This window comes from Apteryx mantelli, chromosome 4, assembly GCF_036417845.1.
Source record: "Apteryx mantelli isolate bAptMan1 chromosome 4, bAptMan1.hap1, whole genome shotgun sequence".
NCBI lineage: Eukaryota > Metazoa > Chordata > Aves > Apterygiformes > Apterygidae > Apteryx > Apteryx mantelli.
Window position 1 is genome coordinate 86,850,242 of NC_089981.1, and position 15,217 is coordinate 86,865,458.

Here is a 15,217-nt window from a genome sequence, read left to right on the forward strand (position 1 = left end):
TAATTATTCTATACCTTGAGCTATCTCTGTTTTGTCTCATGGTGTAGTGACGGGGACTGAAATGCAGCCATGCCTATTAAAACTGTGTTTCCTGGCAAGTCTAGAGTTAATCTAATGTATTTGTCTGTCAGCTGAGCATGCCCAGAGTAATCAAATTAGGATAATTAGAAGTAGCCAGAAGTCTAGAACACTGCTGTTCCAGTCTAACATTTAGGTAAGTTGCACAATACGGAAAGTCAATCCCCGAACACACGACTGTGTGCGGAACCGATTAGAAAACAGAAATAATGCATTGTGACAGATGGCCTAAAGACCGCCTTAGCCTCCACTGTAGGTTTTTATTTGTGTTTGAATGATTACTCCAACAGCTGCAGCAGTCAGTTCCCAGGGAGCACAAAGCCAACCAGCATAAGGCCAAATTCCAACCTTGTAAGCAAGAGTCAAGGCAAAGCACTATTCGGAGCTCCAGAAGTATTAGGTACACCACACGCCTAAAGCAGCACCAGTTCAAAGCTAACCTTTAGTATATGGGACTGTTTCAGTCCCTATAGACAGAGACCTTGGAAAGGAAGTGTCTCTTTCTCCCCCACCCCCAAAGCTGGAACCAGAACTTCTGTATGTCAACTGCTATCACTTTTGCCACCTCTATGGGCAAAGGGCAGATGATGATTGTCTTTAAAAGACACTTAAGATGCTTTTGCTGGTAAAGTGACATTTAGCATAGGAGTTATCCTTCTAGCATAAGAGGGATGGCATTTTAAGTGAGGTGTATGCAAACACCTTTAATGACTTTAGTTACTGCATTCTGAGCAATAATTAAATGAATAATTAAATGAGGGAAAGGTTGCCATGTTTTGGTATGTAAGGTACAGGATTCAAACTGACTCACGGGCTGTTTGTAAATACACTCACTATACCAGAGGAAGAGTTACACTTCAACTACTGAGGACATGCAATTTAATTCCCTTGGAAAAGAGTTACAGAGGAGGTACACTGGGATAAGCCAATTTAAACAAGTTTTATTCAACTGTTTGGGGGAAGGAAATGTATTGATATAAAAAAAGTCAAGAAATGAACTGACTTTCTTGAAGTCTGATAACCCATTCAGGCACATTTATAAGTTCACACAATAATTGCTAAGAGAACACATCTCCACACATTTTACTTAACCTGGGCTATAACGAATATTGTATTTCAGAATTGTACAGAAAACACTTCTGTAGCCAACTTGCAACTAGTGTTATCAAATTACTAGCTACATATAACACAAACATCTTGTGATAATAACCACGAGGTACATTATTTCTCTCTTTTTATATATTAACCCAGTATGCCCTGTGCAGTCAACCACGGATTATATGGTTAATTTAAACAGGTTTGTAGTCAAGCTTGGACTCCAGCTTCTTAGAATCAGCCACTTTTCTAACAGCTTTCATGAAGTCTTCCTGAACTACAAAGTCATGATCAGCACGGATTGCAAACATACCTGCAAAGAGTAATTTAATAGCAAGAATAAGTTGGTGCTACTTGCAGCAACCGGACAGAGAAGACAGCACAAAAAGTCTCAAAGTGAAAAGGATCAAAGTTACACAGGCTACGTGTATCACAGGCATCACTGTTTCTGGAATATATCTAGTTTGTAGAAAGTAGTTTGACAGATGAACAGTACAGCCATTTTTTCCATGGTGCTGAATCTGAACTATAGGGCTCTTTTACATGTTACAGAACAGTGCCAAAATCCACGTAATTCTGCTTGGATCCAGCTTGTATATGACAGGGGATTAGTAGGCACAATGTCACATGAATGCAGTGCTACTGCTCATATCTGGCAGCTGATCTGTGCAGAATCGGCTGGACTGTTTGCATGCCTAGCTGGTTTAGCAGCAGACTTGATAAGAGACTTGTTGATAACCGTAGAAGGAGGATGTAAAGAATCAAGTTCTGTGTGACTGTATAGGTCATACGGAAACTTGTTAAAAAAGAAAGGAGATTTTGTCCAAAATGTTCCCTCAAGCTTCAGGGCATATCACCATTTCTGCTGCTTATGCTTAACAGTCTAGACATGCATGACATGCTGTGAAGTAAGCAACTGTTGTAGTGGTCTGCACAGCAGCAAAATACTAGTATTTCCATGAAGTAAATGTTATCTAGCCCTTGAGAAAGGGTGTCCCTATAGCCTGGAAAAAAAATGAGCATTAGTGAACAAATCCTGTGTTCCAGCAGAACATTTTGGACCTTTGGATTTTAATCCATCAACAGAAGTAACAGAGAAACAGAGTAACAGCTCAAATGTTTGGCACTAATAAAGACTTAGCACATCAAAATTAAGAATTAAGATAATACCTGCTTCAGTACAGACATTTCTCAAGTCTGCTCCATTAAAACCATCTGAAAGCTTCACAATTGCTTCATAATCTGTTCACAAAACACGAACGCCAATTAGATATAAATTCATATTTCTGGTTATAGACACCACTGAAATGCAGGTCCAGCTAGAAAAGCAACACTTTTCATTTCAGTGCAAACAGTTATCAGCTAGAGTTATTTCAGTTAATTTATCAGCCATATTATCCCTTTTTTTTAAAACACAAATGTAGCTCAGCCAAACACTCATAATATATAATGAAATTCCAAAGATACTAACTTGCAGTTACAAGCATCAACATGAAATGCAAGAAAAATCTACATCAAAACAATATTCTAATCATCATTTCGATGCATCAGTTAAGTTTTCAGTGGCTTTTTTTTTTTTTTTTATCTCCAACTGATCATAACCTGGTTCCTTTCTGTTTATAAGAAATGCATCTACTAAAGGCAGTAAGTATTTTGCTGTATTAAGTCTGATATTTTATCCATATATATATTTACAAAAAGTGTCTAGGGCTATAGTTTCTAGAAAAATTTTTTTAAACAGCCTTTATAAGAACTCATGCAAATTCTGATTTTTTCAAGGCTGCACATTATTTCTGACTTTGTATTCCACCTATCAGAAGTACGTGAAACGTAATCTTATTTTCTGTAGAATCATATTTCTGCACCAAAAAAGTCAACAACTATTTTCTGTGAAGTTTTTCAAAACAATTTACCTTCTCTATGAAAATCGAGACATTTGAGCTAAAAGGCTTTTTTTTGAATCTTAAGAATCCAAAAAACCCTAGAGATGAGAAATTCTGCCACTTTATCTCTAACTCCAAGTAGCATACTATCCTATAAACCTCCCCATAATTGGAAAGCCAGAAAAAATAAGCCAGAGGACTAAGTGACATCAAATGATGCAAGGTTTGGTAAGTTTAGAGCCTCTTCATACACATCAGTACTACAGCAGGAGAATCTTATGCTGGAGCCTGGAGCAGGTTGTTCCCTTAGGATTTTAAGGCAGTTCACATCCCTTTCTCCCACCCCACCTTGCAGATGAATTAGATCATGCTGGACTTCCTTTCAGGATATCCAAGTTTAGCATCACAGCCTTCTCACACCACATTCAGGAGTGCAGCTCGTACCCATCTCACACCTCCATTTTCTACGTGGTGTAAAGGAATAACCCTTCCCTGCTTTTATTCCAGTGCCTGAAGATAAGGAGAAAAGGGATGAAGTGCTGTCCTCTACTTCAGGTTCGTGATTTGCTTTGGAGCTTCTTCTGGATCTTAGTCTACAGCTTGATGCATGTTTGAGCCAGCACTGCCGCCAGGAAAGGCAATCCTCATCCCCTTCGCCCTCCCCCAGCTCATTCCCATTCCTGGGCCGCCCTCTCTATTGAGCTGCAGCTGTTTAGGCAGACAGATGGCAAACCAGATCAGTTCCACTATCCGGTTCACGCTGCCTGGCTGCATCAATAGCTCGTGTCAGCAGAAGGGAGGGGGGTAACGTGTCTGGGAAGAAGCAGGCAGGGTCTGCGGATCATTACTGAGAAAAGGGCAGTCGATATTATTTAAAAGGCAAATCACAATTACAGTGTTCTTGAGGAAAGCTTCGAAGCCTCACTGTGAAACTAAGACAACCGGTCAGCTTAGAATAACACTGTCATTCACTGAACCTTGTCAGTGTTATCTGACAGGTACTTCTGCCCCTCAGGCTCTGGAGAGAGCTCTCTGGCAAAGACATCCTTTTACTAGGCTTGGTTTTAAATGACAACAAGGTTTTCATTATGCCAGTTCTGGACTTCCAAAAAGTTTCTCCACGACTTTTAAAGTTTCCTTCCTGTTCTCAGGCTTGTCCAGTTTCAAAATTTTTGGCTAATGGAAATGCTGTTTGTTTGCATTAAGTGATTCCCTTTAGAAGAAGGAAACTACCTGATGAGAATCATGTGGATTTTCCAACAATTCGATAAGGATACGTTAAAAAAAAAAAGTGCAGAATTCGGAGGGAGGGAGAGGGGAGGAACTGTGGGGCCAGGATAAGGTAGAAGTTAGAACAGCATCAGAGTCATTGTAACAACTCACCCGCTTCCCAGTTTTACAAATAAAGATATCCAGGCAGCTTCCTACTTACCTATTTCACCATGTTTAGTGATAGGACCTGCATGAATCTTCAAAATATCTAATCTGGCTTGTTCATTTGGTAGATCAATATCTAGAAAGAATTATAGCTTTAATAAAAACAGAGAGACATGATTCATACACATAATATCCTCCTTGCAGCCACTGCAAAGAGGTAACTCACGGATTTTTCTATCCAGTCTTCCAGGCCGCAGAAGCGCAGGATCCAGTGTGTCTGGTCTGTTAGTAGCCATGATCATTTTAACTCTGTGCAGAGTATCAAATCCATCCATCTGATTCAATAACTAGTAAAAAACAAATGTTGGCTCTTAAACAAGTCAATACCCCTTAGCGTGATCTATGACACTTATTTTCTTCATACTTATTTTCACCAAGATACAAAAGCGCTACAGATAAATCAGAAACAATGCTATAGACCTTCTAACAGAATGCCACAGCTCCCTGTATATTGTGTAAGCGATGAAGGAGGGCTCAAAAAGGGACATGGAAAATGCCTTGTCCAGGAAAAAGATGTTGAACAAAGCAGAGCTCAAACGTGAAAGACTCAGAACAGTAAGGCGATGAAGACAGTGCAAGTGCTAAAGCCGCCAATGGTTGGCTGACACACTTGGAGTGTATTGCACTAAGCCCAGGACATTCAAATAAGACTTGAAGAACAGCCTCTAGAATACTAATACACATATGAAGACATTTCATTGTGAAAATTCAAAGTACTTGCTCTTTGATCACAGTGATTCAATTCTGTATGTAAGGCAGACACATTCTTTTGAGCTGGGCAAACTGTTTAAAAACACAGGCTAGTGAAGTTTCTGATTAGCTTTAGATTTTTTTTAACTGTCACTCCTGTTTTCAAAGTTATATTCACAAAACTGGGTTTACCAGAGTAATTAGTATGAAACAAAGAAGTACAATTACTACCTCTCTTAGTTTTGAAACATGAACTGTTACAGTTTTAAAATTTTGGAAGGTAAGTATCTTTGGGACTGAAAGAGACAAGCTCTGCTTTTTCCTCTTGAAGAAATTTAAGACCCTCCAAACAACTGCAAAGTCAGCTCACAGCAAGAGCAGAAAATACACTACAGAATTTTAGCAATCTTAAAGACTCTTTCAATTACTCTCCAAGTTGAATTTATGACTGAGTTAACAAGCTTTTCAGCTGCCTTTTCCAGAAGCATTATCTAGTTCGCTCTTAGCTTGACATACTAACTCAGGAACAGTTCTAGCAATCCAAATTGTAATGTAACAATTTACACCTGAACTATTATTTAATAGACTGTACAGTAAGTAGTCAAAAGTTCAGACATTCACCTCCATCAGAGTCCTCTGAATTTCTCTATCAGCCGAAGTGCCTTCAGAAAAACGGCGACCACCTGTGGCACATCAAACTTGTAAGTTACAGTACAGTATTTTTGCCTCCACATAATGTTACATCAGAAGATAATTACGTAAGTGCTTTTTAGCCTAATCAAAAATCCAAGCCACATGCAAACAGGCCTGGTTTAAGCTAGCTGTAACAGCTCCATGAGGAAATTGAAACACCTGTCCCATTCTGCTTCTTCTGGACAGACAAACATGCATGCTTTAGTTGTTTTGAGAAGAAACACTGGAGCTGCATAGCTAATTTTAGTGTTCAAAGGAGACTAAGTATTCTCCAGACCATTAACCTTACCAATAGCATCTATCTCATCCATGAAAATGATACATGGCTGATGATCTCTGGCATAATTGAACATCTCTCTGATCAGTCGAGCACTTTCACCAATGTACTTGTCCACTATAGAACTAGACACCACCTTTTGGGGGACAGAAGACAAAGGAGTGAAGAGACTGGAGTCCAAGCAGATTAACTTTTACTAAAAAAAGAGCAAAAAGTACAGTTACATTACCTTTAGGAAGTTGCAGTCAAGCTGGCTAGCAACAGCTCTGGCCAACAGTGTCTTCCCTGTACCTGGACGCACAAGAGACTGAAGCTGTTTAAACTAGTAATCCAATCATGACAAGCTTACAAGTTTGATTTTTTTTTTTTTTTTTAAACGCAAGGCTATTACAATTTGAGAGGAACAGTTAAGCATTCATTGCCCTTTCACGACAATTTCACTTCAGAGTTGTCTGAAAGGTGTCTCCAAGGGGCTGAGGTCAGGGAGGAGTTTGCATCATCCATTTTAGGTTCCTTTTATACCAAGGTTCCCTCTGAAATCCACTGGGAGAGACACATCGCTTAGTTGCTCAGACTCCCCTCTGATGTTTTCTCCCAACTCAGGAGACAGCGCCTTGTTAAGCGCCTGAGGTCAGCAGGTCTGAATATTGCCCTTGAGCCTTACTTCCCCTCAGCAAGCAGAAATCACAGCTGACGTAAGAGATATCCATAACGCGTCACTCACCAGGGGGGCCATACAGCAAGCAGCCTTTTGGAGGTATAATTCCCACACGCTGGAATAATTCTGGGTTTGTAAGTGGCAATTCTATTACCTGAAAAGAGAGGGGTAAATATAGTTTCATTTTTAAACTAGATTAGCGGTTCTAGGAAGTTCATGGCACACCTGCAGGTCTATTTCCCAGGCACATTTATTCTTATCCATCTGCACAGCAAATTTAGGAAGACAAAGAGTTAAGTAAGAAAACGCTGTCAGATTGAGCTAATGGATCAATGCACAATCCTGCCCTTGTTCTTCAGGCTTCAACTCTGCTATGGCTTGTTTCTTCTGACGCTTGCTACTTAAAACTATGTTTTTCCACTAGCCATAATATAGCTACCCAGAACTAGCAGGTTTTGTGCAAAATTTAAGTTTGGTTTGCTGGTTGTCATTCCTAATTACGCTCTCCCACTTTACTTTACAGCACTCCTTTAGTTTAAAGGGTTCTGCACCCTTCAAACCCTTTTCTTTGGAGGAGTTCTTCATTTTAATCTGAATCCTAGCTTCAGTAACAGCAGACATAAGCTGTAACCAGGCTGAGAAATGGGCTTTGGCATTTAGAATAATTCTTCTCTGCTACTGTAAGGTGTGTGCACAGCACACGAACAATCTGAGTTATCATCAGTCGGCTCACAGCAGTATGAGCTAATCCTCAAACACCCGCATTCCTGGGCAGGCTTGCGCAGCCTGCCGCACTGATGCCCAAACTAACAGGATTACTTTAGTAGGAGTGCACCAGCATCCTGCAATCGCACTGCTGCTTGCCACAAAGACAAATAAAAAGCTGAAAAACATCTAAACGCTCTTCAGAAGTTATTTTCTAGTATAGGAAAATGTGGTCTAACTTAATAAAATATGCCAAGCACTAATCTGGCAGTATCCTTTAACAGCCTGCCTCACGATAGTTGGGGACAGATATCAATAAAACAATTATTTATGCACTGAAAATTCTCACTCAGATATTTAATACCTCTCTCAGCTCTCTGATTTGTTCTGACAACCCTCCAATCTCAGAATATGAGACATCCCCTGGATCTTCATGAGACATATTGTAAACCAGTGGATCCACTTCCCTTGGCAAATATCTGGAATATGAAAATAAAAGCAGACGTTTTTCATTGCGCAGACACATTTATACAGTTATTGCAATAAATCTTAGTGCAAGGATGAAAGCGATTTCTCCTCCTCCCACTTTGAAAATGAGACAAACTGTTCAAAAAACAGAACAAACCCCAAAACCTCACAACCTTTTTAAAAGCTTTAGAAAAAAAATGAAAACATGTGGAGGAGAAACAACAGCTTAAAAAGCTGCTAAAAATATGCTGGGTTTTAACTGATAATTATTATTAGAAAACAGCCCATTTCTTCTTTTTAAATCAGATAAATCAAGTTCATAAGGCTTCCTTCGAAATACTTGCCCTCACTTAGGCACTGCTTTGGAGAAAGTATTTATAAAATATTACAGAACTGATTATTCGAACATTTCTGTAACCTGTTCAGATCAGTATTTTTTCTCTTTATATGATGGGCAGAACAACAGCCACGGAGCAGAAACTTACCTCATAATAGTCAGAGTGGTCATATCCAGAGCGACTCTCGTCCCAGGCTTCAGCTTACTTTTGTCAAGCTAGTCACAAAGATATTTCTGTTAGAAGTAGACTCAAAAGCAATGTTTGGTTTTAGCCCAGGTGCGTACTGCAGCGTGTGCTCAATCACACGACAGAAGAAACAAGGCTGCCACGTTACATTCCAAGCAGCTAGGCTAGTAAACACTATGTCCCTCACCACCATTTTTGGGAATGCTTTAACTGGGAAAAATGCTGGCCCGTGATTTTATGGGAAGGTGATCTTTGGAAGAAATGATCCAGGAGCTGGCCTAGACCAGTGAGCCTTTAGGCTGTCACAGCTGAATGCCAGCTAAGCTAAACAGATCACAGGAAGAATTGTTTATGCAGAAAAAGATCTCAAATAGCAGGTCATTAACCTACCTCTGCTACTTTTGAAAGTAAGTACTATTTCCTAGACATCAATTCCTACGTTCCTAATATAATTCTTTACTGCTGCCAGTCTGATCGGATTAGCGAGAGATCTGTCCCCTCCTCTGCTCCATGCAGGAGAGAACCAGCTGATTCAGAGCAAGATATAAGCAACCTTCCTGTAAGGACATACGGAACAGCCTGTCCACGTGAGTCTGAACTTGCTGCCCTTCTACTCAATGGCCTTCTCATTTCTGGACTATCAGAAAGGGTGGATAGAAGTCCACAACCCATTTTCTCAAGCCTTTCATCATTTGTACATTTTCACATATCCAGTTATATCCCATCTTCAAAGTCAACTGTTCCACTTGTAATGTTATTCTTTTGATATCAGCGATTATTCTTTACCTTAGCTGCCCTATTCATTTGCCTCAACAGTTTTTGTCTGACTGCTCACCTTTTATAAGATTTTTAAACAAGGCTTCACAGTAGCAGTCCTACTCCAGAACTCTGCGGTACCCTCTGCTAATATCTGCTGGGATTAAAACTACTAATTCCTATCTCTTATCTTGTTTTTAAGAAACCTGGTCTAGAAGACTCTCACCTCTCATATCACGCAGGCTTGAACAACAATCATAGAAATCACCTTGTCACTGTAATTTTTTTTAAAAGGTACTTAATCCACATTTAGGGATTATAAAAGCTATTTATTCTGAGCTTTACTGACCCCAAGCAGTTACACGGCATCTGAACAAGGAGGATTTCTACAGCTGTCTGCAAGCTCTGCCTGAAGCTTATCATCTCCCTCAGTGGGAGATTTATTAAGGTCTCTTGCCCCTGAGAATTCTTTAGTCTCTAGCAGTATTTAGGATCAAGCTGTCACTTCTCCCTCCCTGGAGTCACTGATAGGACCTCTTTCCAGCTGCCTATCTTAAGAAACCTGTAGGAGCTTGAAATTCTACCCAATTCAACATTGCCCAAAAGTTTTAAGTTATTTTGCAGTGAGAAGATGACAAAGACAAACCATTTGAGCTTTAATTACTTAGGAAATACACTTTGGATAGTGAAGTAATTTTGTTTAATTTAAACACTAAGTCTCCCCTTCCTCAGCAGACTCACATAGCATAAGGGACTTTACTCAATAGCTAGCTCTGTCAGGCTGCCAAAGACATTACGTGAAATTCTTTGCCTTGATATTTTATCTTTTTGAAAAGCAATCACGGGTGTGTTTTTGAATCTCTAGTATTAAATCGAGGATCTTTTAAGATCAAAGTGTTTTTATTCAAGAATAAACTCAAAAGTATATGCTACAGGCTCAGACTCATTCAAGCATGAGCACTGATCTCTGTTCCAACACAGAACCTCAGGACTACCTCATGAGGCCTATCACATGCCCCAAAAAAGGAGTTAAGTATCCTTATGTCCTCCGAAAAATATTTTGTTTTGCTGAAAGAAAACAGTGAGTTTGAATCATAAGATACTGAAAGGGATGAAGCTTAAAATTATGCCTTTAAAGAGTATTTCAATACTAGCAGTTCTTGCAGGTGAGGAATGCTTCATACAAGCTCAGCTGCACCACATCAGTATGCTCAAGAGAAGTCCAGGATATATGGATATACATATACTACACAAACTAACACACTGACACCCACATTTCACAAACAGTTGGTTTCTAAAAGGAGGAGAAAAAGCCCGTCTTTCCTGCAAAATATACGATCCACTGACAGAGCCAACACTGTGGGAAAACACCGCACGTGTGCCCCAATGTCAAGTTTTGCTAATCGTGGGCCTTCACCAGAAATTCTTCTGACAGTCAGAACTTTTTTTTTTTTTAAATACTTCCAAGTATAACAGGCTCCACCTCTGCCACTTCCTTGTTGCCTCTCAACTCCTCCTACAGTCACCACAGCTCCATTAAGGATGAATCATCTAAATATACTTGGTTAACTTCTGTATGTTGTTCTGCTACACTGTTTTTCAGTTCAATCTCCAAATATAAAGCTAAAACACTAATTCAGAAAATTTGAGTATCGCAAAATATTCACATATTAGTCTTGAAAAAACATTTTCTTTCTTTACATAGAATCGGTAGGCGCTCAAGAGCTGTTTCTCTTCAGAAAGACAAAGAAAAGGCACCTCCAACACCAGCACGATATCTCAACACATCTCTTACTGAGCAAAGTTTCCCTTTCTTCAGAATTTCCACAATATGGGAGAATATGCTACAATCATGTTAGACATGCAATTGCAGTTACCTCTTCCTACAGTAAATGAATCAGTTCAAGATGGATTAAGAAGTCACTGCTGTTTACACTTTAACTTACTTGTACATTACAGCAAATAAATAAATAAAATATTGCTGCCTTCTCAGAGACCTGACACATGATCCCTTCCTGCTGTTGCTACTCTCTATTCAGAGGATACCTCACACTTCATACGCATTCTTCTTCACTTCCATTTCTCAAAGTCGGGGATGAGCGTATTAAAACCTAGAGATTAATTTTTACTCCCCCAGGGGCTCTGCAGCTGCAGAAAACTTCTGTTAGATATTGTGGTTCCTACTTAACAGACAGTTTTGGTAAGAAGTAGCTGATCTAAGTTGTTGTAATTACTATAAATGGGTCTCATTAAATGGTCAATTAACCAACAAGCCGTTCTTAAAGCATGTTTGCAATATAATCACTTGTACTTTTTTTTTTTTAAACAAAAATAAAAAACAAAGACTACCTCTAAGCTGGTTCTTGCTGACTATACCAGAAAATGGATTATTTTGTAAGCAAAGTTCTACAAAGTGTCTAATTCCTACAGAATTTGATATAGGTAAATAAGATGTTGTCTTGTGGACTAGAAGCATCAAGTTTTTCTAAGATCATTAAAGACAAAAAAGAAACCTCACAAAGCTTTTCAGAACAGCGGCCTTGCCTACCACAATTATTCATTCAACTGGAGAACAAAAGCATTAGAAAAATACACAGTTACATAAAGACAGATAGTTATATAATGTTAGACGTAAAGCACTGCACTACAGCAATAACGTTCAATGAAGAGAAAGTCACAGAACAGCAGGGGAGACCTCAGACAGTTTGAAGTCATGATAAACGATTTTCAAACAGTTTAAAATCAGACAGAAAGAGCGAGCTTCAACTTGATGAGACGGATAAACACATACAACGTTTTGGACTGTTTTATCTTTACTAAGAAGTTATGCCACTACCAGATAGGAAGGGAAAGGAGAAACAGGTACCAGCAGAATATAGACAAATATAGCATAAAGAAGAAGAGACTTAATCCCACTAGGAACACAGTTGATCAAATAGCAATGTTAATTCTCAAGACTAGAAGAAACTCTTTATGAGTATTCACATAAACCAGCTACCTGACGACGACAGCCAACCACATATCTTGGTCCATTCGTAGCCTTCACAATGACTGGAGAGATAAGATTAAATATATATATAGTCACTGCTTTGAATTACGCTTCTGAACTATAAAGTATACAATATTTTTCTGCCAATATACAGATCACTGACATTTTAATTCCTCTTTCCTCCAAATCTTTAGCCAAGTTTTAACTGCAAAAACTTATTTTCAAGATTTCAAAGAATGTAACTGTCCAATGTACTTACATTTCTCTTCTGTTAGCTGTTTAAGAACCTCACCAACAATCTGCAAAAGCATAAATTAGCACACAGGTAAGTTACAGTTCCAAAAGAATATTTAACCTGCACCACAATCTCAATGCTGGCAGTTATCTTCCATATCCTTTCTCCTGCTTCACGTTGTCTACCTGGACTTTCATTTCTTCAACACGTTTCTGTTAACCAGGACAACCAGAGGAAACCTCTCCATGTATGTCTGTGCCTGACAGTAAGACACCTGTTTCTGTTAGCTACACTGGTCCCACTTATTCTTTCCGTTATCATAAATGGGCTTAAGAGCCGCTGCTTCTACGCGAGTTCACTGTCTCCACCACCACACATAGCTACAGCCTTGTTTCTCTTACGTACCTGCCCGACGCTCTGCAAGGCCTTGAGATCGTTTTCCGATTTTTCATACTGCTTGGTGAGCTCTTTCAGCTGTTCCCTCACTAGAAAAGTAAAAGAGACACAGGATTTTGCTAACTTTCAGTCCCGCAGGAGCCCAGGAGCAGTCCCTTTGGCAGCAGCAGCAGCAAAGCAGCGGGCAGAGCCAGGCTGCGGGCCACCCGCGCACCCAGGCAGCCCCCCTCCTGCAAGCGGGGCAGAGCCCCTGCTCGAGGGCTCCCGCGCACCCTGGGCACAGGGGGATCCCTCACGACTGAAAAGACTCCGCGGAAGAGGGCTAAAAAAATCCCGTTGGGAATTTAAGACGCCCCGATTCAAAGGCGGGTGCTGTTTCTAGGGGACGGCGAAGCGGCGCCGGGAAGACAGAGCGAGGCAGGGCGGTGACAAAGGGCCGAGGAAAGGCGCAGCGGGGGCGCCCGCAAGGCGCTGACGCGAGGCCGCGGAGAAGCCCCGCGGGAGGGCGAGGCCTGGGCGCGGGCCGCCGGCGCTGCCCCGGGCCAGGCCCCATGACGAAGCGCGGGCGGCGGCGCGGGGCCCCGCGGCGGCGGCGGGAGGCGGCAAGGCGGCGGCCCCCGCGGCGGCGCTCACACTCCTTGAGGCGGCCGTCGATCTCCTTGTGCTCGAGGAGCTTCTTGCGGTAGTCCTGCAGCGCCTTGTCTCTCGGGTCCGCCATGATGAGCAGCCGCCGCTCATAGGGAATGCCGGGAAGGGCCATGGCCGCCGGGGGCAGGGCCGCGCGCCCGCCCCGCCCCGCGCGCGCGCCCGCGCCCCTCCTCCCTCCCTCCCCCCCCTCGTCGCGGCCTCCGCGCGCCGCAGCGACCCCTGCCGCCGCGGAGGTGAAGCGGCGCCGGGCCTCTGCGCATGCGCACGAGGGAGAAACAGCCGGCGTTGCGCATGCGCACGGGGGGCAGCCAGCGCCGCGCATGCGCAGAGAGGCGCGCAGCTATCTTCTCACAGGCCGCGCTCGCTGCTGCGTGTGGTGCTGAGGGGCCGCTCTGCGGGCAGGCAGCTCCCACAAACCCCCCCTCACAAACCCCCCTCTCAAAACCCCCCCGGGATGGGACCCAGGTGGGGCGCTGCGGAAAGCGGCCGAGGCGGGGAAGCCGCCCGAGCGTGAGGCCGCGGCGGCGGCAGAGGGGAGCCACAGGGCCCGGTGCTGCGGCCGTTCCCGCCCTGCGCACTATGTGCGTAGCGCCAGGCCGGGCATCGCTCGTACTCAACGCCCCCAGCAGCGCCCTGCTGCCTGCCCTGAGTCTCACCCGGGCCTAAATCTAGGACGCCCCCAGACAGCTGATCTCTGCAGTCATCACTCTAGTATTTCCTATGAAGGGCTGTTTCCTCCAACCTCCTTGGCTATTTGGGATCTCTGATGTGGTCAGAGGAAAAGTTGTGGCTGTATTGTCTACAATTAGACTGTGAGTTCACTTAATTGAATCGGCAGTGTTTTCTTTTTAACACTGACCAGCGTGAGTTTGCAGGTTAAGGCCGTGCTGAGTTGCTTACAGGAATATTGCACCATACAGGTAACTGTATGCAACTAGGGCTAGTGAAGACAGAGCATCCAAAAATGTTTCTTGCACGGCCACAATACAGATAAAAAACACCATGCTTTTCTGAGGAAACTGGATAACTCATTGGAAAAAATGGAAACTGCCGTTGGACATAGGTGCAGGAATACTTTTTCTTCTGTCTCCATGTTAAACACCCTCAACTGTGCTCTCCTTTGAGAACTGCTCCAGGGTCTGTCCAGGCAGGGAAGGGCTGGGAGGAAAGGATGCACCGTTACCAGTATCTCCCCTGGTCCCAGAGCAGGCCGAGCTGCCACCTTGCTTGATGCCCCATGGAGAACACACTCTGGGCACTGAAAGAAAAGATCCAGGTCTGGCTTAATCTTTCCTCTTGGGATGGAGAAATATGTGTAAATCAAGAGGGTGCTGCTTTGTGCGGTGATGATAAGGGGCAGAACTTGATGGAGAAGAACCCTCGTGTGCACAGCAGGTGGCTTTTTACAGCACAGGGTCTTAAATGCTAGGAGCTGAACTTCTATTTCTCAAAGCAGCCAGGAGACAGTTGCAGGACCTAAAATGCAGGAACTGAGGCCCTGAAGTTGTCTGCGTAGTCTGAGCACGGGATGAGGAGCGACACGCTCCAAATTTTGTGGCAACAGATTGCTTTTGTCATCTTGGCCCGGCACAACAGGTCACCGTACGCACCTAAAGGTAGGCATGGATCCAAAAGCAGGCACCTAGGTCTGACCCCGCAGCCCGAGAGGACGCCTAACTCGTTGG

The 15,217-nt window shown here is 42.6% G+C and overlaps 1 protein-coding gene across 1 annotated transcript; it reads right to left on the reverse strand.

The window, feature by feature from the left end:
- Nucleotides 1–999: 999 nt before the first annotated feature.
- PSMC6 (proteasome 26S subunit, ATPase 6) lies at nucleotides 1,000–13,660 on the reverse strand. The gene is made up of 14 exons (XM_067295167.1): nucleotides 13,518–13,660; nucleotides 12,894–12,973; nucleotides 12,513–12,552; nucleotides 12,263–12,315; nucleotides 8,470–8,537; nucleotides 7,881–7,995; nucleotides 6,878–6,965; nucleotides 6,383–6,444; nucleotides 6,166–6,289; nucleotides 5,805–5,866; nucleotides 4,660–4,780; nucleotides 4,489–4,569; nucleotides 2,344–2,415; nucleotides 1,000–1,486 (listed from the first exon to the last, which is right to left on the reverse strand). Exons 1-14 carry the CDS (start codon nucleotides 13,642–13,644, stop codon nucleotides 1,368–1,370), a joined length of 1,212 nt encoding a protein of 403 aa, XP_067151268.1. The 5' UTR covers nucleotides 13,645–13,660; the 3' UTR covers nucleotides 1,000–1,367.
- Nucleotides 13,661–15,217: the final 1,557 nt, after the last annotated feature.

Excerpts from the sequence above, each read along its gene's own strand:
- PSMC6 (XM_067295167.1), bottom strand. The coding sequence starts at position 13,644 with ATGGCCCTTCCCGGCATTCCCTATGAGCGGCGGCTGCTCATCATGGCG. Across the intron at positions 6,966-7,880 it reads AAATCAGAGAGCTGAGAGAG|GTAATAGAATTGCCACTTAC; the intron begins GTATTAAATATC and ends CTCTCTTTTCAG. Across the intron at positions 4,570-4,659 it reads AAGACTGGATAGAAAAATCC|ATATTGATCTACCAAATGAA; the intron begins GTGAGTTACCTC and ends AATTCTTTCTAG.